The sequence below is a fragment of the Podarcis erhardii genome (genome assembly GCF_964252035.2).
Source record: "Podarcis erhardii genome assembly, chromosome: 9".
Lineage (NCBI taxonomy): Eukaryota > Metazoa > Chordata > Lepidosauria > Squamata > Lacertidae > Podarcis > Podarcis erhardii.
The window spans coordinates 44,789,624-44,815,383 of NC_138512.1; the positions used below are offsets into that span (position 1 = coordinate 44,789,624).

Consider the following 25,760-nt stretch of genomic DNA (forward strand, 5'->3'; position numbering starts at 1 on the left):
AGTGTTGTTGTTTTTTAAGAGGAAATCCGAAATGAAAATATTGTAAGCAACTAATGCAAAAGGAACTACTTCATGACATGTAATCTGGCACAGCGCAAACAAATGGTCATTAAACACATGGAGTGGAGGCAAGGATGGAGCATGTAAAGCTCTGGAGACCATGAAGCTAACTCTCTGTGGTGTGTAGATGGGGAGATAGAGATTCTTGCTATTGAGGTTGCACAAGGACATTCCCTTCCCTACCCACAGTGGCAAGTGAGTAGTTTTTCCATAGCAACTTACTCCATGGTTACACTGTTAGTGCCATATGGATGAGGCTGTTGAATGGAATGATACACTAGCTAAAAATAAGGGAAGGCAATTTTACTGGTGCTCCAAGACCTTATTCCCTCTGAGCTCATTTGGAGAGCATTATGCACACCACACTTCTGATGATAAGCTTAAGGCACAGAAATACAGGATTTAATTTCTTTTGGATGGGAGAGCACTAGAGACATATGGTGTTTTTAAAAAATATTTTATAAAAAAAAAATACACAAGCAGAAGTTAGTAGAGGCAAATGTGCTCTTTAGGCAGATAACACAGCTACTAATACTGCATCAGGTTCCCAAATAAAGCAACTGCATCTTTCATGCATTAGTCAACTTATAAAGCTTGCTCCAAACTGTAGTTGTCTCTTTGGTTCTCCCCAAAATGTACCTCACATCACAAAGCCTATAATGTCAAAGAAACATTAAGGTTCTTTTGTTAAAGAATTTTCAGGTGACATTTTTGGGTGAAAAAGCATATCTCATGATGAACCCATTTGCTATAATAATGACAGTCCAAATTGAAACATAAGAGGAAGTATGCATAGCAGCCTGCAAATTTGATTAAGGCAATTCATGTTAAAATCTTGCGTTTTAAATGCTACATTCTTGTTCTTGGTTTCACAATGCAGGTATAATAATATAACAATGTGAGCTGGTCCACTAAAAGATTTCAAAATCCAGGAGCAAACATTTTTTCCCATGGAGCAATTTTAGATGCCAATAGTTTAATAAATTGGTTTGAATACACTTTTATTTACATTTTGGTATATAAAACACACTCATAACAAAACATTTATAGGCATGGGGGTATCAGGAAGCAGTCTTATATAAGTACAGTATGCATGTGGTTCTGACAGATTATCATATAATATTAATTCTATAATATATTCTTACTAATGCCATGATTAAAGAACTAAGGTTTCATCAGTGCAAAATAAGCTACTGGTAGGTAACTAAAAACCAATTTCAGTCTTTTGTTCTAATTTATCCCACTAAAAAGGATTAATGCAGACTGCAGCAGCAAGCAAAAACAATGAAAAGGCTTTTGGCACATTAAAACACCAAGGCTGCGCTCTCAATCCCAGTTACCTGGTAGCAAGTCTCACTGAATTAAATTGGGCTGGCTTTGAGTATAGATGTGTCACATCCACACCATATACGGTATTTAAAGCACATGGCTCCCCCCCCCCCCGAGAATCCTGAGAACTATACTTTTCCCCTCACAAGTCAAAATTTACAACACCCTTAACAAAATACAGTTCCAATGATTCTTTCAGGGAAGCCATGTGCTTTAAATGGCTGCAACACGCTACTGGTACATCAACTTTTATAGGTCAGAATCCATCAGGTCAGTGGCGTAGCATGGGGGGCGCAGGGGGGGCCGGCCGCACCGGGCGCAACATCTGGGGGGGGGCACTCGCCGCCTCCGGAGTCGCCAAAGAGCCTCGGGCGCAGGCTGTAGCAGAGCCCCATGTCTCGCGGAACCGACGAGCTGTGCGCACGTCCGGGCTGAAGGCGTCCGGCAGGCAGCGGCTCTCAGCGCTGGCCACGGAGGGCGCGCCAGGCAGCCCCTCCTCACAGCCCCGCCGCTGCTGCTGCTGCTGCTGCTGCTGCAGCTGCTGGGCCATGTTGCATTTTCCTCGCCTCTCTGCCCTCCTCCTCCTCCGGGCAAGCGGCGTTGTTTGGGCGGCAGCGCCAGCGGCAACTCGCCTCAGATCACCTGACACGGACCCGCTGTCGCCGCCATGGCTACCTTACCGTAAATACCCCAGCCCAGGCAGCAGCAAGAAGAAGCTGGCAGCGGCGGCAGGTTAGGGGTTAGGGGCGCAAATTACTTGCCTTGCCCAGGGTTAGGGGGCGCAAATTACTTGCCTTGCCCCGGGTTAGGGGGCGCAAATTACTTGCCTTGCCCCGGGTGCTGACAACCCACGCTACGCCGCTGCATCAGGTGCATGAAGTATATACAGTACAGTACTTACAGTTTAGGGCAGGGAAGGGAGGACAAGACATGGAGAGAATATGCAAAAAACAGGTAGGTAATAGTTATATAAAAGCAAAAGACTTACAGTGACAATTGACAAGGATGTGTTGGCAGTACCAGTGTTAACATAGGTAGGCTGACAGAACAGATGAACAGTCCAGGTATGACATAATATATGTTAGCCTTTAAGGTGTCCCAAAATTCTTTGTTGTTTTGCTACAATAGACATATAATAATAGGCAGATATTAACAGGCATATAATAATAAGACTCCCTCTGAAAATTGCCCTAGCATCATGCGTTCCCACACTGATCTTTGACTACATCACACGTTTCAAGAGACACCAGCTCTTTCTAGCGAGAGCTGCGATTGGCACAGAGCAGGCGCTTCATCAGGACCCTTCACTAAACAAGGGGAATGACGAGAGCTGTGATTGGAGGAGGCCGCACGTGTTGCGTTCTCTAAGCAAAGAGCGGCGAGCTGATCCGCTCTCGGGTTAGCGCTGCCGGGAATGAAACCCTCCGCCGCGATTGGCTTCGAACCATCCGAGCGCCGGCTCGCGATTGGTCGCGGTGGCGGCGGCGGCGGCGCGTCGCGCGTCGGAGCACCTGCTTCTTCGATGCCTTCTGGTTCGGGGCGAGCGGCGCATGCGCGCGCGGCAGTTGAGGTGATGCGCTCTGGCAGGCGGCCGGGCTTTTTGCTGGGGAGAGATTCTGACGGGACCGTGCTTCGCGGACGGTAACGGCTGCGTGGCCTTTCCAGGGGGGTCGTAGGTGGGGGGCGGGCGACCTGCTTACGGTTCCGCGCGTTGCCGAGGGCCCCGCGAGGGGCGGGTGCGGGTTTCCTCAGAAAGCCCTTCGCAGAAGCGGCTTCCTCCATCCTTCTCTCCCCCCCCCCCCCATCCCTCCGCCTTCGGGCTCAGCCGTTATTCTGCCGTTGGCGTTTGAAGGCTGCGAGGCTTCGGCGCGAGCCGGCTGCGCTCTCTTTCGCGGGGAGAGAGGTGGGAGGAGGAGGAGGCATCTTTCCGCTCGGCCTCGTCTCGCATCCCCGTCAGCCCCATGGCCGCAGGGCGGTGCGGAGTCGCCCCTTCTCCCGGCGGCAGCGCTGCCTCCGTTGGGGACGGGCCCTTTGGGGGGGAGACGCAGAGATCAACACCAATTAAGCCTTTGGTAGCCGAGGAGAAAGACGCCCGGGTGGCGGCGGAGGCAGCTGCTTGCTGCTGCTGCTGCTGCAATAGCAGCATCAGCGGAGGCTTCGCAGCCAGGACGACCCGAGGTCTCCATAATTACCTGCCTGAAGCGGGTGAAATTGTTGCTAATTGTAGCTTCAGCGCCTCATTTCTACTTGTTTGTTTGGTATCATCAAGCAGCCAAGAAGTCCTAAACAAATGGTGGATCCTAAACAAATGGTGGCAGCAGGTCCCACAGATGGCAGACCTGCTTTGGGGCACTGGAGAGATGCACTGTGACGATTTAGCCTGTGGTGGCTCAGTGTTGGTTTGGAGCCAGAATGTTGCATTGTTCTTTGTGTTGGACTGGGACCAGGGTTTAAATGACTCCTCAAGAAGCTCACTCTATGACCTTGGCCCAGTCACACGCTGCTAGCCTAACCTATATATCTCAGAAATATTGTGATGTGTTTTTCTGAGCTCCTTTCTGGAAGGGTAGGAATATATATATACACACACACCATATATTTACTGATGGTGAACTCTGTTCTTTGGACAGTCTGTTCTTGTGTAGCCAGAGTGTGCCTCCCAACTGTCAGTATTTTGCAGGAAGAATTCAAGCACATCCCATATTTTTAGGCTGGTGCAATTGAAGTGGATTAAAATGCTGTCACGATACTGCAGCAAATGCACTAAAAAAGAAGAAGTTTTTACAGTTAGGAACGTAAAGTGTGAGATGAATGAATTATTTATTTGGAAGATGTGTCAACAGCACCCTGCAAGCAAATTGGGATGAATGCTCATTGACTTATGACAAATCTTGTAAACAAATAAGAATGAATTCTCAATAAAGACCAAATATAGAGAAAACATTTATAAGCTTTGTACAATCAAATCGTGGTGAATAGTGACTAAACAGGTCATCTGGAGGAGCCCAAAGAGCATCACTTGTACAATGAATTATTGGCAGACTTGGGGAAGCCCCAAGATTTGCAGAAGTACAAAAAGCCTTAAGGAAAATACTTAAGAGAAATCCGAAAATGAGCCCAATGAGGACTGACCATTCTCAGTGAGCATGAAATGTTTGCTGACCATAGAAGAGGGGAAACACAATATAGTATATGGGAAGAAGGCATGGTTGGCTAGCTGGAATTGTGAACAGGAATGTTCCACGCTGCTATTTTGTTGCAGGATACCCTTTTTATTTATGAAGATCTGGCATACTGATCAGGTATCACTATAGTAGTTATCCTAGGTTTTTGTAAAATTACAGCATAGAGCCACACAAAAATAGCAGTTATGAAAAATGTCAGGGGATTCTGAAAACTTGACCTTGGAGTATGAATTTGGGTTTTAATATTGATTAGGACTTTCCCAAGGCATTCTGATGCTTGAATTAGACAAAGGTCCAAATGGTATTCTCAGGCATGCTAGTCATATAAACTACCTCCTGGATCAGAAGCACCATTCTTCTGAATATCAGTCCTGGGTGGGGAGGGGAGGGGAGGGGAGTGGGGAGGGCCATTGCATGCCTATCCTTGTGGGCTTCCTTTGGTATCAGGTTAGCCACTGTGGGATACCTAATTGTGTGCAAGATGGGGCTTTTGTCTGATCCAGTGGGGTTCTAGTGAAAAGTGGGTCCAATCCTTTGGGAAACTCTCCTGGCAAGCCCCACTGAAAATGAACAGGGAGGCTTCTCTCTTGTCAGTGCCATGTTTTTTTCAGTTAAGTTTTGAGTAAGATTTCCCCCCCCCCCCCAGTTGATTGCATCCCACTTCTTTCATTTGGCACTTTGGCACTTCTGTCATCCTTAATGGAAAGCAAAATCTGACAGTTGAAGTAGTCTCAACTGCCCTCGTGCTGGGTTAATCCATTTCCATTTGCTTGTTATTCTGTTATTGGATTCTTACCCAAGCAATTAAGGGTAATAATATTCAACACTAGTCCTGCTTGGAGTATGGAATAATGGAATCCTAGAATCCTAGAGTTGGAAGGGACCCGAAGGGTCATCTAGTCAAACCCCCAAAATGCAGTAATTCTGCCCACAGCCATCCCTGGGTGGGTTTGACCCACCAACCTTCTGGTTAACAGCTGTGCTGACACATTCCGTGTTTTTGTGCAAGTGATGCACGTTAGTGATTACACTGTTCTGGCATGTATGGGCTGGGCTTGATATGCATTTGTGGCCTATGCATGCAACGTGGATCTTTGAAGGATACGATTGGTATGCTATGCCCAAAGCTAGAAAGCAATTTTTTCCATGCAAAGAAAGAGGCAGCACCAGAGATATTAAAAACCAAAAAAGGAGATGAAGGTGCTCAAATAGAAAGCTAACTGTAGTATATTAGTATGCCATATGTTGTATCATTTTGACGGATTGTTGTTCCAATAAGTAAGTGAAATAAACTTGTAAAATCGTATTGTTTCTGAAGAAGAAATGTAAACCAATATACTGGGAATGCTACAGCAAACATTGGGCTGGATCCAGTCTAAAAAGGTTGTGTTTGTAGCATAATTCTAATCATGTCTACTCTACTGAATGAGCGTCAAGATCCTGCTTCTTGCATATAAACCCCTAAACAACTCTAGACTAGTGAGCTGAAAAAAATCCTTCCTTCTACTGCCTAGAGAGGAAATTAAATCCAGTTAGTTTTGCCATGAGATGATAATTATTGGCCACTGTTGGTCCCAGTTTTTGAACACCTTCCTTGCAGAATACAATAATTGCTCTAATTGTTACACTTTTTAGCTACAGGCAGATTCCTGTTTGTACAGTGGCTGTGTTTCGGGATATCACACACATTGGTGGGGCATACATAAGCCCGCCCTGTTCCACCCTTTTCCAGGGCTGAAAATGGCATGTGTGTCAGTTGCACGCGTGCCAAACACACACAAACACGGAGTTGCCTACAAGTTGTTTACTTGTATCTTTTAATTATCGTTGTTTTTGATGTTTGGATAGAACTGTTTTATTGTGTATTTTAATTATGTGTATATATTTTATAATTGATTTTATACTTTTAACGTGCTTAGAAGCCATTTTGGCATGTAAGCAGTATATTTGTATACATCAAATAATAAGAAGTAAGTTCTGTTGAATTCAATGGCTCTTTCTCCTACTACAAGTGTTAGAACTGCAGCCTTAGTTCTACTGGAATCGGTGTGATTCAAATTATCATTACTGAAGTTCAACTGCCTTAGTCTGTTTTTAACACCAGCTTGTGGCTTTGAATTCTTTTTCTTCCATATTTGCAGTTCTATTCCAGCTGTTATGAGCAAGCTGCCTTCCATTTTACCATTTATATTAATTTCATTTAGTGGATAGTTGACTAGTAGAAATGACAGAATGAATGTCTTTGCAATTTTGTACTCTGGCTTCTCAGATCGTATAAATCTTTCGCCATTTGCATTTATCTTTTACAGGTAGCCAGGATGCAATTCCAGTGGGATTGGCTGTGTTTCAGTGTCTTGCTGTTAAGTTCAGTAAGTGCAGAATCTGAAGATTCAGAAGTTGAAGTAGGTTTTGACAAGAATTCAGAGGATACTAATGCTGAAAAAGGCAGCTCATCTCTAGAGGTAAGATTCCATCTTAAAGAAGACATTATCATTTTTTGCTTCTTTTGTTGAGAAGCAAAAAAGCTCTTGGTGAGTTTTGGAGATCTGAAATGGAAAACCTGCTCATTCACACTGATATGAATAGCACTATGTGGGCAGGGCTTGCTGATAAAAGTGATGAAGCTCATAAAGTCATTTCTACTTTTTAGGAGAAGCCACTTCCAATCTGTCATTTTAAATTTTTTTTGTACTTGAGCATGAGTTCTGGAGAAAACGAATACAGTATAGCTGCTCATGCATTGCATAATCCATAGTGTCGTGTGGTGCCCTTCACATAGGGGTAGGGGGGGAGCTTTCTCTAGAGACTTCCTCTCTGGCTCTTAATTTCCAATAGTCATAGTTCATAATATTCATAGTATTCAGAAACTTGGATATTGTTGGGGTTTGGGGTGTATGTGCTGTGGAATCTTAGTTAAGTGATTAAGCTCACCACAGAAAACACGTTTAGCAGAGCTGTATTTACTAGGCCAACACCAGCATTCACCACTATACATACACAAACTATTTACAGATGTTACAAGTAGTCTTTTCTCTCTGATCCCAGAGAGGGTTCTTTGCTTCGAAGTGCTTGCTGTGTTACAGTCCACAACCAAGTCCATGCAAAGTTCTGCAACCAATAGAGTTCTATGAGTTCTGAAGTCTGGCAGTTTTACAGATAAGAAGGTCACAAGGTGCATTGTGGGGAATGAGTAATCTTTGCTGACTCATGAGAATTAACGCATTAACTGCATTCCTTAACCATTCTGAGTGAATAATCCAGAAGCTCATTGATGCATTTGAAGAAAGTTTAATGTAAAATGTGCTTATATGTATGTATAATGCTGCCTTGTTTTTAATCACTGATGTGGTCTCCAAAGACAAATAGGAATTGTACTTAAGTGAATGAGCAGACTGCCAGAGGAGGGACAAAACTCTTGGCCCTTTCTCTTGCTCTTCACTGCATTGCTGGGCTGTATATGGAGGAAGGCACTTTCTTCCTACCAAGCATAGAAGCCAAGTGAGTTTCTAGCAGAGGTATGGAGCATTTTATCCCTCTTCTGATAGCCCAATGTGGGTTCCTTGCAGGATGTGGATCCTACTCATCTAACATAAAAATCCTGCAGACTGGTGGCAAATCCACTCCTTTGATGCCAATCTGCTGTGTTTTCTAGCCTGAAATTTTGTGCCAGTCTGCTTTTTTATTATTCATAAGCCTATTTTGGGACTTGGGTGGTGTTGCGGTCTAAACCACTGAGTCTAGGGCTTGCCGATTGGAAGGTCAGTGGGTGAGCTCCCATTGCTCAGTCCCAGCTCCTGCCAACCTAGTAGTTCGAAAGTACGTCAAAGTGCAAGTAGATAAATAGGTACCACTCCTGTGGGAAGGTAAACAGCGTTTCTGTGCGCTGCTCTGGTTTCACCAGGAGCAGCTTAGCCATGCTGGCCACATGACCCGAAAAAACTGTCTGCGGACAAACATTGGCTCCCTTGGCCAGTAAAGCAAGATGAGCCCCACAACCCCAGAGTCATTCGCGACTGGACTTAACTGTCAGGGGTCCTTTACCTTTACTTTTAAGCCCATTTTACGAGCTAAATATAGATGAGTAAAGCAGTTTATTAGGTAGTAACTTTTGGATGCAAATTTGCAGAACAGTTTTTCAGATTGACGTATTATTAGCACACACCTGCTTTTGAAAGACTTAATTCCACAAGCTATTGTACATCAGAAGTTTTGCTTCTGCAGATCAGAATTTAGCAACTCTTGGACACTCAAAACCTTCTTGTTTGTTTTGTGCATCTTATGGGTTTGGCTGATTATGAAAACTCAATCTATAACACATGGGTTAGTTATTTTCAATTAATGCAATAAATATAAAAATATTTAATTGATTTAAAACTCAGTGCATTTTACTTGAATGTGACTATTCATATTTTGAATGTATTTTTATAAATATTTGGTAGGTTGAATACAAGACGCCAGAGCCTGCTGGAGAAGTTTATTTTACTGAAACTTTTGATGATGCAGTGCTGTCTGGGTAAGAATATTTCAAAGGAAGCATTAAGTCCATGCAGTATGATTAATTAAAGACAAAAGCTGGAAAACTTAGCTTGTTGTAATTGGTTGCATGTAGGAATACCTATTCAGTTTTCATTATTGGGGCTGGTGTTTTAATCTGTTGGGAGGTGATGCTAAATACTACTTATAGAAATATGATAAACTCCTTAGTATAGTATGTCATATTTGATTTAAACTGTTAAGTGTTATTACTTCCTGAAAAGAGAAATAAATGTTCAATTTTAGTAAATACTTTTACTTAAAGACAAAACTTTTCAAAGAGTAAATTAGGATTGCAGTATTAGTAGATAAATTTATTAAATTGGTAAATCCATTTGCAATCTAATAAAAAAGTGTCCCAAATTGGATTTTAAAAATTAACTATTTTAATCTGGTGTTGTGGTTAAGAGCAGTAGTTTCGTAATCTGGGGAACCGGGTTCGTTTCCCCGGTCCTTCACATGCAGCTGCTGGGTGACCTTGGGCCAGTCACACTTCTTTGAAGTCTCTCAGCCCCACTCACCTCACAGAGTGTTTGTTGTGGGGGAGGAAGGGAAAGGAGAATGCTAGCCGCTTTGAGACTCCTTCGGGTAGTGATAAAGCGGGATATCAAATCCAAACTCCTCTTCTTCTAATCCAAACATTTACAAATAAGTGGAAAGAGGGAGACTTCTTAGATGCATTCTATCTTTGCACAAAATGAGACTGTCCTTCCCCCAGCAGTCTTAAATCTAAAAGAAGTGACATAAAATATGGGAGTTAAGAAGAAAACTAGAAATTCCGTTCTTGAGGTTGCATAGTTACTATAATGACTAGCTTGAATGGAAATAGTTCAGGGAGAAGAGAAGCCAAAAGGCAGCTGTTCTCTCAGCTGTGCCAATTGAATGGGCCCTGCTTTCTCATCTCTCTGCTCCAACCAGATAGAATGGCTGCTAGTAGAGATCAGTTGAGGGAGAGGAGTAGACAAAGGTAGCTGGAAGGTTCGTCCCTCTCTGACATGCTAGTTTTCTTACTTGCAAGCAATCTTTTACACGAAAGAGCATTCAGAAATGGAATCCTTCCCCACCTGCAGTCTGAAGTGATACAAAGCTTTTATTGCCTTGGGATCCTATCGCCTCATTCTGCTGAATTTGTAAACCAGGCCTGAAATTTATTTTATCAAGTGTCAGCTCTACTCAAAATCCCAGTGACACCCTTACTCAAAATTGGCATACTATTTAACTGAATCATTAAACTAATTACCAGTTAAGCAAACCCTTTGCACTACAGAAACTTGGTATGATCTGATCATACTTCTGTCTTAACAGGTGGGTTCTGTCTCAAACCAAAAAGGAGGATACAGATGAAGATATTGCTAAATACGATGGTAAGACTAAAGCTTTCTGTTTTGATACGTGAGTGACTGGTATAAATTCTCTTCAATTTTCTCATTTCTGCTTTCAGAGTTTTCTATTTTTAGTAAATATACTATCTTTTCCATTTAATATTTCAAACTATCAGACTGAAAAAGCACACAGATTCTTTTCTGTATATCTCATTTCATGTAGCTATTAGCATCTATATATTTTTAGATGTCACTTACTTTTGACCAGAAGCATAAACAATTTTTTTCCATTGCTGTAAGCTAGAGATGGGAAACCTAGGGCCCTTCAGATGTTGTCAGACTCCAGTCAGTATAGCCAGTGGTGGAGGATCGTGGGTGTTGTAGTCCAACAGTATTTAGAGGGCCACAAGTTCCTCACCCCGATCTAAGCATTAGAACACAGAACACATAGTGCCATTTTAGGTGTACATTAATTCCTTACCTCAATATTAACATAGGACTTAGATTGAAAACAAAAAAGGTAGATAGTTTTTCTATTGGTAGCTTAATAAATGTTTTGCAAGACTACACAAGAATGATGCTACAGAAAAAATATGCATGCCATCCTTTGAAAAGTATTCGGTCAGCAGCATGAAGACTGTCAAAACTGTGTGTCTAGATGCCAGCAAGTGGAAGAAAGGATTAGGAATTCCTAAAATAACTGTAATCCTCATTTCTTCTTCCTCTTCTTCTTTTAATGACTTTGAGCAATCAAAAAATATGGAGCATTCATCATGGTGAATCAGTTGCCATGGTTTGAGTTACTATCATAGTTCCAAACTATATTTATTTCCTTTTATTAAGATCTTTTAATGATAGCTATGATGTAGCGATGGGGTAGTAATGGTGGTTGACTGTGTAATGGGAAGAAATACAGGAATCACCTTATATTGAGTCAGATCATTGGTCCAACTAGCTCAGTATTATCTATGTTAAGAGTTTAAGACAAGAGTCTTTTTGAGCCCTGCTTGGAGGTGCCAGGGAATGAACCTAGAATCTCATATGCAAAGCATGTGATCTTTCACTGAACTCTTCCCTCAGATATTCTGGTGCAGTTTGTACACAGTTAATCCCAAACCAATGTTTTTCTAATAATCCACACTACAGAGCACTAAGTATATCTAGTAAGAATGAGTTGGACTAAATTCATAGGAATACCTTATACCACACCATAATTGTGGTTTTGTTTGTACTTCTCTTGCTGTATTTCTTTTAGGAAGATGGGAAATAGAACCTTTAAAGGAAAACACAGTGCCTGGTGACAGAGGACTGGTGTTGAAATCAGTAGCAAAGCATCATGCGATATCGGCTATGCTAACACAGCCATTTATTTTTGATAGTAAACCACTGATTATTCAGTAAGTATATCCATACTTGGATGGTTTGCAAAGTGATTTAAAAAATAAATAAATAAATCAGGATTCTGATTTGTAGAAAAAGGGAATAGGGAATCTGTGCCCCTCCAGAGGTTGCCTTTCCAACTCCTATCAAACCCGGCCAGCACGGTCAGTGGTTGGGGACGATAAGAGTTGTAATCCAACAACATCTGGAAGTCCATGGGTTCCCAGTTCCTAGTATTTAAGCATAATAGCAATTGCTTCTCAAACTTTCAAAACTAAAATTACTCAGCCATAGGAACAACTGGGGAGGAGCAACTAAGAATTTTGCACACAGTGGCTGAAGTATCTGAAAGCTAGTAGCTAAGTGAACTTTTAATTAGTACTTGTCTCCAGAAGACTATTCTTGTGTTTCTGTTGTGCAGGTATGAAGTGAATTTTCAAGATGGCATTGATTGTGGTGGTGCATATGTTAAACTTCTTTCCAAAACTGATGACTTGAATCTGGTATGTAGTAATTGGGAGAGAGAGGTATGATCAGACATGTTTCAGTGTTGGGAAGGAGAGTGCCTAAATTTTTGGGTTCTTATACCAGCTGTTGCTTGGATATGTCCCAATATTTATAAGGAAACAAGTGACATCCGTACCTAGTCCCAGATTATCTGTCTGAGAAAAAAGTATTGTTCATGTAAAAAAAATAAAGTGACAGCAAGTGACTGTTCAGCAGTGGAGCAAACTCCCACAAGAAGTGTTGGACTCTCCTTCCTTGGAGATTTTAAGCAGCAGTTGGATGGCCATCTATCATGTATGATTTAGTTGAGATTCCTGCATTGCAGGGAGTTGGACATAGATGACCCTCGGGGTCCCTTCCAACTATACAATTCTATGTCTATGATTTCCTAAGGTATAAGATATGTAATAAATAATAGGTTAGGTATATTTTAATCTTTGTAAGTGACGTGCCTAATACAGTGGTACCTCGTGTTACGTACCGTCCCCCTTGCGAATGCTTCGGGTTACGCGCTCCGCTAACCCAGAAGTAGTGCTCCTTCTTGTGAACTTTGCCCCAGGATGTGAGCAGAAGTTGTGCTCTGGTGCCGCGCCCGCAGCAGGAGGCGCCATTAGCAAAAGTGAGCCTCATGTTATGAGTGGTTTCCAGTTATGAATGGACCTCTGGAACCAATTAAGTTCATATTCAGAGATAACACTGTATTCAGTAGTTTACATGTATATGTGCACTCAGTGAATTAACCTGGTCTGCTATTGATGGGTCATCTTCATAAATTTCTTTTGTTGGAATATTGACTATGTATCAGTATTTTTATACTGCTCAACAACCCTATTCCTAGAACAAATTACAATGTGGACTATGGGCTCATCCACACGTCCTTTTGTGCTGCTTTTTCTGGGCGCAGGTCCAGGATTTCTAGGTCCATGTCCATGGGGATTATTTTGTCACATGGACTTCACCAGGAAAACTCACTGTTTACTACTGAATTGAAACAAATGGCAGTTGGGATTTCTCTGGGTTGCTGTTTGTTCTGATTCAGCAGTAAACAGCAGGTTTTCCCATGAAAGCAGTGGGACCAAAACAAAAAACCACCCAGAGATGGACCTAGAAATCTCAGACCTGTGCCTAGAAGGCATAGCACAAAAGGAAGTGTGGATAAGGCCTGAAATTGAAATACAGTGGTTTCTTGTGTTACAAATGCTTCAGGTTACAAACTCCGCTAACCTGGAAGTAGTACTTCGGGTTGAGAACTTTGCCTCAGGATGAGAACGGAAATCATGCCACACAGTGGCAGCGGGATACCCCATTAGCAAAAGCGTGCCTCAGGTTAAGAACAGTTTTGGGTTAAGAACAGACCTCCGGAACGAATTAAGTTCGTAACCTGAGGTACTATTGTATATATAAAAGAATGCTTAGCAAACTTAAAATGCCACTGTCACAAAAGCAGCAAGATCATCTAAACTTGTTTCTTAAAAGCCTGGAAAAATAAATAGGTTCTTGCCTGTCACCAAAAAAGGCAATAAGGTACATGTTGGTCTGCTTTACTGCATTTAAACTGCCTTTCCCCCAAGGAGCTCAAGACAGCTTACTTCGTTCTACTGCCCTCATTCTTTTTTGCCTTGCAACAACAGTATGAGCTAGGATAGGCTGAGAGACAACAATGTCAATCTGCCAAAAAATCTTTTCCTGGGGGAAAGTGGCAAGACAAGCAGAAGTGTAGATGAGCCCTAAGTGTGGTTTTGAACTTGGATCTCTCCAGTCATACACTAACCACCACTATTTATCTTGGTCTAGAACAGCATTAGTAGAGAGAGAAAATAATTTGTTTAGTGACTGAAAATGCAGCAGCGTATTCTTTTTCAATAAACCACTCGTATATTAACATTTCCTTGTTTTTGTAACAAAGAAAGTCTTTAATAAAAACTTTTTTAATTGAAAAAAAACCACAGCTTATGTTTTGTCTTATTTATAATCGTTCAAGCCTAGTGAAGATTTGGGTTATTCAAATCTTTCCTTGGTGAACAAGAAAAAAATTGGACTTGCGGTTCCAGAATGATTAGAGTTCATGCTGTATTAAAGTTGCTGCTTGGATGGCTAGTTCTAAAGCTTTAGGAGCAGACCCAGTTATTTCCTTATGTATGTCAGAGCAGTTCTGCAAGCAAAATTCCTTTCTGGCAATAGGGCTGCTGATGAAGGGATGAGGATGGCGGCAGGAAACTCCTATGTAGCGAATGGAATGGAAAAAGGTCTGCCTGATTGTGTCCCAAGTATTGAAGCAACATCACCATGACTAATAATAAATATTATGGTGGTGTTTCAATAAGATGACATTATTTTAATGTGCTACCTAAGGTTGCAGTGTAAATTATATTTGGAAGTTCCAGTGGATGTTGAGGCATACTATCAGTCAAATCAGAGGAGGCTGTTTACTAGTTTAATAAGTAAGTAAAACAAATCTCCCCTGCCCCCTCTGGAATGTTTTCCTCTTGTCCTCACTGCATGACCACTGTCACTAATGGCAGCCTGTCTCTGGGCACCATTCAGGTCTAGAAAACGGACTGAGGTCTGAAGATGAAATTCTGAGAATTAAAGCAGAATAACCTCTGGTATGAAAAGTTACTTCCACGTACATAACAGATATAGTTCAGAGGCTAATGCACTGTACACAAACTGAGCCTCAATACCAATACAGTGGTACCTCGCAAGACGAAATTAATTTGTTCTGCAAGTTTTTCGTCTTGCGAATTTTTCGTCTTGTGAAGCACGGATTTTGGAAAAGCTTCAAAAATCACCAAAGTCTTCAAAAACCTCAAAAAAGGCTACCGCGTGCTATGAGTTGCTCCTCGAAGTCAAGTCGCAACTGCACCCCCTGAATGCACCCTGGGTATTAACGGTTTTAAGAAAAAGGAAACAAACTTGCAAGACATTTTCGTCTTGCGAAGCAAGCCCATAGGGAAATTCGTCTTGCGAAGCAACTCAAAAAAAACAAAAAACTCTTTCGTCTTGCGAGTTTTTCGTCTTACGAGGCATTTGTCTTGCGAGGTACCACTGTATTTTAAATTGGAAGCAGCTTTGGGAAAAGTGTACCTTAAAGTAGTAGAGGTGGAAAAGTGCTTAAATGTTCTCCTGCTCAAAATTATGGAACTTGACATCTTCCCTTCTCCACCCTATTTTCAAAATCATGTCTCTCTACTTTAAAATGGCTTTGGAGCTCATTTACACATATAGGTGTGTAACATATTAGCCATTTAAACACCTATTTATTTCCCTCTGCTGTCAGAGACGGTAACTTAGAAGGAGAATAAAATACCAAACTTCACATGAAAACTGCAGAAGGACCTTAGAGATACAAGGCTTGTCTTTATGCTGGATAGTCTAAAACCAGTTTAGTGCTTTTGATCTAAACCTGAATATTGGTTGGTTGGTTGGTTGGTTGGTTGTGCATACTTTTCCGTATTGTTCTGTGAGGGAACTAAGGCATGGTTTATAACTGAGAGCAATATTTCTTCCATGTCATATATAGTAATTTATGACAAAGTAGGAAATAACCAAACTGCATGCCAAGTGCCAAAGTAATGGAGTGCTAAACTTTTTTGCTATATAAACTAAGAACAGTGTTCATTTTCATCCTACAGGAATACTTCCATGATAGAACATCTTACACAATTATGTTTGGGCCAGATAAATGTGGTGAAGATTACAAACTACATTTTATCTTCCGACATAAACATCCTAAAACTGGAGACTACGAAGAAAAACATGCTAAACGCCCTGATGTGGACTTGAAAAAAATCTTCACTGACAGGAAGACTCATCTATATACTCTTGGTATTCTTAAATTTTTAAGTTGTTTAGAAAAATAAGAACTGAAAACATTTTACAAAGCCAGTTATGTATATCCATATTTTAAAGATGCTTTTAAGCTGTCATTTATGGGAAGTCCATATGGTGTAAGTAGGGGGTGTCACATGGCATACTGGGGCAGATTTGGATAATAAATGGAACTAGTCTTATAGCAGTTCAAATCAGGGAACTTCTATAACTTCTTTGCATCATTCCTAACTGCTGAAATTGGAAGATATTTCTAAAACCATTATACTAACAGTAGTTTGATTTAGTCATGAAAGCAGTGAGGTTCATTCTGCTATTTAAGCAGAATTGATAACTTACTCTAACCATGTAAAAATTATTTTTAAATATGGTGTCAGGGAACTGCCATTGGAGCCAGAGGGAGAGGGAGGTCTCCAGAGGGATTCCGGAGAGCGTCCCGGGAGGGAGAGAAGCAGCCCATCTTCTGGGAAAGGAAATCAGCGTAGCACCAGTGGAGAAGGGGGGCAGATGGGGGAATCGGCGAAGTGGCTCCATGACTCCTCGCCGGAGACCAGCAGGGAGAGCACGGGTCCTCCGCTGCCCATACCCTCCCTGCGCAGAAGGCTTCCGCGCAGGGAGAGTAGGTGGAGACTAGGCGTCAAAGAGCTTCTTTGCTGGAAGAAGTTCAAGAAACGCCCACTGACGGATTCTGCCACCGATTGAGACAGCCACGGGTGAGTGGCTGTCCGGACAGAAAGGGTTCACACAGGCAACCCAGCCAGGTGTGGTGCCGATTTACGCACGAGCAACCCCAAGAACCATTACATATGGATAGGACATTAATCAGTTGAACTGTCATATCTTATCAATTAAGTGCCTATTACAGACTTGTAAATGAGATCCACATACAACCAAGAATGCTCTTGTTTAAGTGGCAGCCTTCATATTTTTTTATTTTTATTCTAAACTTGCATCAAGGTATCAACCTTGGGAAGGAAGTCCTGCATGTTCTAGGGTCCAACACATTCATTTTCATTTAGAATGAATCAACTTCTTACCCACTCCTACTGAAGGCTTTTGCCCTCTCCCACAATTAAGCCATACGGCCATGTCCTGTAACTAGTTTGTACTTCCATAGGGTTTGGAAAAGAAGCATGAAGCAAATGCATATGAACAGTAATCCGAGTGGCAGTTAAGGTTGCTAATTAGCCAGAATTTTACCCTCGACAAGTTGCCAGAATTACTGTTTGTTAAATAGGCGAAACCAGTTCAGCTACTTGCATGTACTTTCAAGCTGTCAACGGCATAATTGTGGTATGGTAACTTTTTGTAACATTAGTTCCTGTGCATGTGTTATAAAAGCTGTGTCCTCACCAACAAACGGTGCTGCTCCATGCAGAACTGCCCTGTAGTTCAATGGTGCATTTTTTTTTTGAGACTCCATATGTGCCATCCCCCTATTCCCGACATAAAGAGCAAAAGGGGCATCTAGGCATGGCGTACTGAATCCTGCCTAGTGCTTACCTTCACACAGCCATCCCATTTTCTCTAGTTCTTCTATTCCAGTCAGTCTCACTTCTACTTTTGGGGAAAACTTTTAGCTATATCCTATATTAAAACATCAGAAGAACTCTCTATATTGTTTACTTCAAATACGATGACGGTTTAGTTTAGAGTGACTGAAATTCCTTTTAAAATGAAGTTCATTTTGTGAGAGGTTCCAGCAGTACACAGATGAGAAACATGTAGCTCTCCAGATGTTACCTTCATTATATGTGTATTTTATTATATTTTAGTGCTGAAACCTGATGACACTTTTGAAGTGCTAATTGACCAGGCAGTGGTTGGCAAGGGAAGTCTCCTGGAGGATATGGTTCCACCTGTGAATCCCCCAAAAGAAATAGAAGATCCCAATGATAAGAAGCCTGAGGACTGGGATGAGAGAGCTAAAATTCCTGATCCTGAGGCTGTCAAGCCAGATGACTGGTAAAGAAAACCTACACTGTTCTCTTGCCCTTTCCCTCCTATTACCAAGTACATGGTATGCAAATTTTCTTGGGTTAGATTTTGACTTTATGTAATTGATATTTGAGTTGCTAAGTTGGTAGCTGAAATACTAATTCTGATGGGGAGTCATTCATAAAGTAGAAGGGAAACCTCCAAAATATTTCTGTATTGTAAATTTGAATTAGTTTTGTCACGTTGCACCTAACTACCTTTTTATTTTGAAGTTTTCAAAAGCATAGACAGGTTTTGTCTCTGAAATAATGTACCCTTTAGTTCATGCTTGGGAAGAACTTTACTAGGCTTTATCTATCATACTGTATTTTGTCCATCTCCTGGTAAAGTTGGTCTGTACTTTAAAGGAATGAAGATGAGCCTCCCAAAATAGAAGATCATGATGCTGTTAAACCTGAAGGTTGGCTTGATGATGAACCAGAATACATTCCAGATCCTAATGCAGAAAAACCAGAAGATTGGTAAGATTTCTCTGCCTGTGGCAAAACTTTAGACAGGCTCTGATTTCTGTAGCAAATTAGACTGATAGGTCTAGATATTCTTATTCACGACTTGATTAGCTGTTTTGTTCTCCTGTGCTTTGGTTTATGAAGTAGTTTTATATCTTTGCACTGTTTTTATATTTTCAAAATTAAATAATATGTAAGCTGACTTGAAGATTAAACGAAGGTGGGATAGAATTTTTTTAACACTGAATGTGTTAAAATGTTAATATTAATACATCAAACAGTTGTCCCTAACCTAACCAGTATGTGCTATTTCACTAGATTGTGTGCTAATTAGAGGCTAATTCTAGTCTGCAACTTCAAGGCCTGGATCTCAAAAGTATGTTTGCAACATCTGGTTTGAGTGTTCAGAAGCCATAGAATTGTAGAGTTGGAAGGGACCCTGAGGGTGATCTAGTCCACCCTCTGCAATGCAGGAATCTCAACTAAAACATCTGTGACAGATGGCCATCCAACCTCTTCTTAAAAACCTTCATCTCTCATGGGAATCTGTTCCACTATCAAACAGCTCTTACTGTCACTTATTTTCACATGGACCACAGTTTTTTCTTAGACAGATAATCTGGGACTAGGTATAGATTTTACCTGCTTCCACTGCTGAACAACTCTTACCATCAGAACTTTCATCCTGATGTTTAATTGGAATTTCCTTTCTTGTAACTTTAATCCATTGGTTTGGGTCCTACCCTCCATATGTATTTGGGGGGGGGTAATAAATGTGTTGATGAGTGCCTTAAAAGCTGAAGCTTTTGGGAGTTAGGAAATGACATTTGATTTTCAGGACGTAGACTGGTGCAAGATGTAGATCCACAAGAAAGGAGCACATTTTCTTTGGCACTGTACTTGGAACCACATTTCAATCTATCTGAAAATATAAGGGATTGTTTTGCTATTCTGTAGCCACATTTTTCAAATAATGTTTGTTATGTTGAAATCTAGGAGATGCTTTTTCTTCTAAGCTACTAGAAGTAGTTTGGTGATAGGAATAAAATACACTAATTTACAGGAGGCGTTTGAACAGACGTGTTGATCATTTGTACAGGGATGAAGAGATGGATGGTGAATGGGAAGCTCCACAGATTCCTAATCCAAAGTGTGAGACTGCACCAGGCTGTGGAGCATGGGTACGCCCCATGATGAGCAATCCAAATTATAAAGGAAAATGGAAACCACCTATGATAGAGAATCCTAATTATCAGGTAATAATTATTAGGTATGACATGTGCATTAATAAAATACTTCGTTCTTTTCATCTTACTGATTTTTGCTGGATAAGTATAAATAGGGTTTAGTTTAGTTTTTTCTCTGTCCATTAATCAGACTTAACAGGGTTGTTTTTTTTAAGGGATGCTGGAAGTACTTTCCTTTCTTAAACTGTAAACTAAAGTCAGTGACTCAAATGACCAATGGCAGTGGAAGCAAGCGTGCTGTGGAAGTCCCCTATGCACTTAGAAGACCACAATCTTTTAACTGTGTTACCTGTTTTTAACAGATGTGGTATATTTAAGAAATTTCAATTATTTTTCAGAACTGAATCAACCTGCCTTGCTGGCCTATTTAATATTAAATGTCTATTTTAATGTGGCATGTTTTTATTTTATCTCTTACAGGGAATATGGAGTCCACAAAAAATCCCTAATCCTGATTATTTTGAAGATTCTCATCCTTTTCAAATGACTCCTGTTGGTGCTGTTGGCTTAGAGCTTTGGTCTATGACATCTGATATTTACTTTGATAACTTCATCATCTGCTCAGAAAAGGAAGTTGCTGATCGATGGGCAGCGGATGGATGGGGCTTTAAAAAATTGGTTGCAAGTGCTAATGAAGTAAGAATTTACTATATTTTGTTGTGCCCAAATACACAGTGTTGCAAAAAAAGCTTTTTGTCTTAACTTTCCTATATTAGGATTGTTGTAAACCTGAAGGTGTTTGAAATACTTGTAAATATTTTTAACAAACCAGAATGAACTCATATGCAATGAAATTATTAACGGTTATGGGTTCAGTTGTCCCAGGGTGTTTCATCTCTTTACCTCCTCAATTCATTAAATTATATTTAACTTATTAAAATATTAGTGGTCCAATTCACTCCTATTGAAAGTAAAGGAAAATGAAATTCCCAAACTAACTGGTGTCCATTCTGGCGGCGTGGTGGCAGCGGGAGGCCCCATTAGCTAAAGTGGTGCTTCAGGTTAAGGACAGTTTCAGGTTAAGAACGGACCTCCAGAACGAATTAAGTTCTTAACCCAAGGTACCACTGTATCAATAAAACTCCCCCCCCCCCCGAGTTAAACTAAAGTAATTTTGCAGTCAGTCATTATTTCTATTTCCAGCCAGAACTTTAAAGGAGTCTTTTCAACCATAATAGTGGATTTTGGCAGGGTCAAATATAGAAAAGAAAGCCCTAAAACTCTAACTTTCAAAAGTTGAGTCATAATGTCATAGCTTAACACTTAATGGTTGTGAATATTTTGTGGTTTAATTTACTGTTTGTATGAAAAATGTAAATCCCCCAATAACTTAATAAAAGTACATGATAGAACTGTGAAGATGCCCATGCTACAAACCTGCTCGCATGCTCCATTATCTGCCTTATGTGGTGCTCCCTGTTAGCTCCCTTGACTGTGTTTGTAGGTATGTTTTACAGCAGTCACATGACATTCAGTTTGGCTACTTCCAGCTAAGGCTCTTAGTGCAGTGTAGTTACTCAGGGCTGTTTGCAGATCTTCAGGGCCCTGAACAGCTTCTTTTCTCTATGTCCCCTCACCTGTTAGTTTCCTTCCTTGGTTGCTGTTTCATTCATGATGTTTCAGAAAAATACCTTATGGCAAGACTTGGCAAGCTCTGTAATGTGTGTTTTCTTTTCTTCCATCCAGCCTGGTATGTTTAGTCAGCTGGTGACTGCTGCGGAAGAACGTCCATGGCTTTGGGTTATTTACATCTTGACATTAGCACTACCTATAGGATTGGGTGTACTATTCTGCTGGCCATCCAAGGTACAGGAGAAACTAATCTGATATCCTCATTTTTTGCATGATGCGTAATGTGCTTTCTATCCAAATATTTTTTCACTCAAAAAATCCATTGGGGTGAGAGGGAAGATGAAGTTGCCAGACTTGCCTCAATGGTGGGTGGGTGTTAAAAAAAGGGGGTCTGTCAGCTTTTTTTGCATGATTGTCCTTCTATTTTAGAAAATAGATGAAGATATGGACTACAAAAAAACTGATATAGCCAAGCCACTTACAAAAGGAGGACTGGAACAAGAGGTACAAAGGAAAGATGAAGACCTAGAAAAACCAAATGAAAATGGTGGTGAAGACGGTAAGGGATTTTAGCCATACCTATTTAAAAAACTGTAGTGATCAATGCTGAAAAATGGTAACTAAATGAAAAAAACAAAAACAATGCAGTTCATAGCACTTTGTTTTTCTGCCGGAAATTGCTGCCTATACTTTACAGCACTCAAGATAAGTGTATTTTTGTTTCAGCAAGATCAAAATTGTGTAGTTGTGTCTTGTAGCTAACTGCTTTCTTAGTTAGTTCTTTCCTGCATTCCAGACTCTTGGAATTGAATATTCTGTGTTTTTTCTCCCTAATCATATGACACAATTTATTTTCACATTTGGGAGTATTTTAGCTCTTTGCTTGATTTTTAATTTTTTTTTAATTTAATTTTTAATTTTTTGCTTACCTTACTTATAAATTGCAGAATGATAGCTTGTTCTCTTAATAGCAATTTGTCATACCAATATTTAAATTGGTCAGCTAAAGCATATGTCAACAACTACATTGGGGTAGGGAATTGACAGTCAGACAGGTGTTGCTGGACTGCTGTTCCCATCATCCCTGAACATTGGCCATGCTGGCTGGGGCTGATACAGACTCTTTCTTTTGTCTTTGTTACATTTATACCCTAGCTTCCCATTTTGAGAAATGCCTAATACAACCTACTTTAGAATCCTCAGTAAAAAAAAAATGTTGATTTTCATCTTAGTGACTAAATATTTCTCAGCATCTAAGACACTAATGTTACCCAATAACATTCTGAATTTGAAAATGTATTGTAATTTAAACTCAACATTTTTCCTACGTATTCATGAAAATGAGAGAGATACTTAGGTGCTTGTTAAGAATTCACATTGATCTATTCCAATAACTTGCCCATTATGGATACACAATTTGCAGTGCTGTGCAGCTCCCTTGTTGACATGCTTCACCAACACAGGCACTGTGGTTTCTTCTTATTGTTAAGGGTTTATCCAACCAGTATGCTCTCCTGTGCCATTGCTGTATTTTAGCCTTTAGAGAGCTAAACTGAATAACCAACTTGTGTCTTAGAATATGAAGGTGGTGAAGATGAAGAAGATTATGAGGAAGAAAATGAAGGTGGTGAAGGAAGTCTGGAGGAAGAAGTTAATAAATCAAATAAATCTGGCTCTGAAGAAGATGAGGTGAGCTTTCCAAGAATGAGATAATATACAGAGATTATTCCATATTGCAGCTGTGTCAAAACATGGGGTATAATGGCAACTTTCCCCCATGGTACTAATACAGGGCATTCTATTTCCAATCTTGTGGAACTCCTTCCCAACTGAGATCACAAGCCCCTTCCCTGTTGAACTTCAGGCACTAGGTGAAGACTTTGAATTTATTTAAGCAGGCATTTAAATTAGACTTTTCTGATTTCATTGATAATTTTAATTGGGTTTTTAAAACTGTGTTAAGCAGTATATAAATTGCTGAAATAAATATAAAACAATAATACAGTGGAATATAGAATTGTTCTGGCTTGTGAGATCTTAATTGTCACTTCAGTGCTGAAATTCAAATATTTTCCCTTGTATTTAAGGCATCCTAAATTGTTTTGCTGGGTATTTGTATAATTGTCATAGTCTCATAATTTTGATATTTTTTAAAAAATACAAGCAGTTTGCTATTGATCTTATTTGGAGGTCACCATCTCTATATGGCATATTCTATCAGGTCAGAAATTGGGTTGAGGCAGTGGCTTCAAACATGAACTCCAGCATCCATAGCTAGCCTCACAAGGCATTTGTGTGCAAGCATTCTAGGATAGTCATGTAGGAGTTCCTCAGCAGATAAATCAATTTGGAAAGGTTTTCATGCAGATACATAGTATTGAGTTTGGGAGGCAAGCTTCAACTTCCCCTCCAATCTGGTTGATTACAAGAAACTGATGTTTAGGAATATAGGTGTTAAGTTGTAAGAGAAACTGCATCCATAAACTCAAGTGTTCGTATTCCCATTTTATTGTGTTAAGAAAGAACAAACATAAAAGCTAAAAATTGAGTACTTTGAGAAGCAAACATGGGCCTGAATCTGAGCAAAATTAAGTTCCCTTAAGCCACTGAAATCAGTCAGCTTAATTGTGGTGAACTCCAGTGGATTCAACAGTTTAGACATTGTTTGGGTAGAGAATATGAACTATATCATATTTTGGAAAGATGATTGCATCTCTCTCCCCATCCCCACCCCCTGCAGATGAAAGAAGCAGATGAAAGCACAGGATCTGGTGATGGGCCGGCAAAATCAGTGCGTAAAAGAAGAGTACGAAAGGACTAACTTGTTTCCACCTAGTATTGACAGGTCCAGGTTACAGAACATAGGCATGCAGTTTTCACTTGCCTAACAGCATGCAAGTTGTTGAGTCTTAAACTAAAAGACTGAACTCAGCTTAGACTCCTCTGTTTCCATTCTCCAGACCATCTTAATCTTGTCAGACTTTTCCTTTATTCTGAAGAAACGCTCCGACTTGTGAAGTTACCTGTTTTCTTTACTTCATAGAATAAAAAAATGGTGATATGTCTGATTTATTGTAAATATTATTTGACGTTGTTTAGATAATAAATATTTGGAAATGATTTGGCTTCAAAATATTACCCTTTTTAAACCTCATGTAAATGGGATTTTCCAGCTTTAGCACAAATTACACTTTAGATAAAAGGCATGAACAGTAGGTGCAACATCCACTTGGATGCCTTGAAAGAAGAGATGACTGCCAACTCTTTGCTGAGCTGAATGCAAGAACTGTTTTGGCTCTTTTTTATATCAACCTTTTTTTCCTTTACTGCAATGGCAACCTACAGTTTGTGCGTCACATGTTAGTTTGTGTTAGCAGTTGCTGCTGTTTTTGTTTTACAGAGAACTGCATTATCATAATAGCATGCTTTACATTTAAATGCAAAAAATGTTAACTCTATTCAAGTACAATGGTGTACAAGAGAATTTTTCACATTTTTATAGTTTCATGTTTCAAGCCAGAATGGCATAACCCGTTTACAAAATATTTGCTAAGTGTATATTGCCTCCTGAATAAAACTTTTAATATAATCTGTTCTGCTTAAGTTAAACTCATTAATCCCTGTATTTTTTGGAATGACTGAAATGTCTCTCCTTAGAAGTAAAGTAGTAAATATATACTGTAACCATAACAATCTATACAAAACAAATTCCTTCCAGTAGCACCTTAAAGACCAACTAAGTCAGTTCTTGGTATGAGCTTTCGTGTGCATGCACACTTCATTTCGTGTGCATGCACACGAAAGCTCATACCAAGAACTGACTTAGTTGGTCTTTAAGGTGCTACTGGAAGGAATTTGTTTTGTTTTGACTATGGCAGACCAACACGGCTACCTATCTGTAACCATAACAATCTATATTCAGCATAGCCCTCAAATGTTACTTTTTAAAAGAAGCTATATGTGTACCTCAATGCAGGCAAGTTCAGAGAGGATTGCTTTAAATCCTATTTCCATTGATACTACATTTCCTAACAAGTGGTGCAGATGTGACCACTAAATCACCTGAATACAACACCATTAATTCTTACTGTAGTTAAAAAATAGTGGGGTGTTTGCATGCTTTACTTTTACCTGCTAGAGGAACAATCCTATACAGTGGTGCCCCGCAAGATGAATGCCTCGCAAGATGGAAAACTCGCTAGACGAAAGAGTTTTCCGTTTTGGAGGTGCTTCGCAAAACGAATTTCCTATGGGCTTGCTTCGCAAGACGAAAATGTCTTGCAAGTTCCTGCAGGTTTTTTTCCCTCCCCCCCCCTTTTCTAAGCCACTTATCCGCAAAGCCGCTAA

The 25,760-nt window shown here is 40.3% G+C and overlaps 1 protein-coding gene across 2 annotated transcripts; it reads left to right on the top strand.

Moving 5' to 3' along the window:
* Positions 1-2,907: 2,907 nt before the first annotated feature.
* On the top strand, positions 2,908-25,002 carry CLGN (calmegin). 2 transcript variants are annotated; one of them, XM_081876120.1, is made up of 15 exons: positions 2,908-3,030; positions 6,884-7,036; positions 9,014-9,087; positions 10,413-10,471; positions 11,685-11,826; positions 12,231-12,312; positions 15,952-16,144; positions 17,923-18,112; positions 18,493-18,606; positions 19,694-19,850; positions 20,262-20,477; positions 21,528-21,647; positions 21,843-21,972; positions 22,990-23,102; positions 24,154-25,002. In XM_081876120.1, the coding sequence occupies exons 2-15, from the start codon at positions 6,893-6,895 to the stop codon at positions 24,232-24,234; spliced, it is 1,815 nt and encodes a 604-aa protein (XP_081732246.1). In that variant the 5' UTR covers positions 2,908-3,030; positions 6,884-6,892; the 3' UTR covers positions 24,235-25,002. The 2 variants fall into 2 exon arrangements, with proteins under 2 accessions (XP_081732246.1, XP_081732245.1); XM_081876119.1 differs by lacking the exon at positions 2,908-3,030 and adding an exon at positions 4,653-4,691.
* The last annotated feature ends 758 nt before the right edge of the window (positions 25,003-25,760 follow it).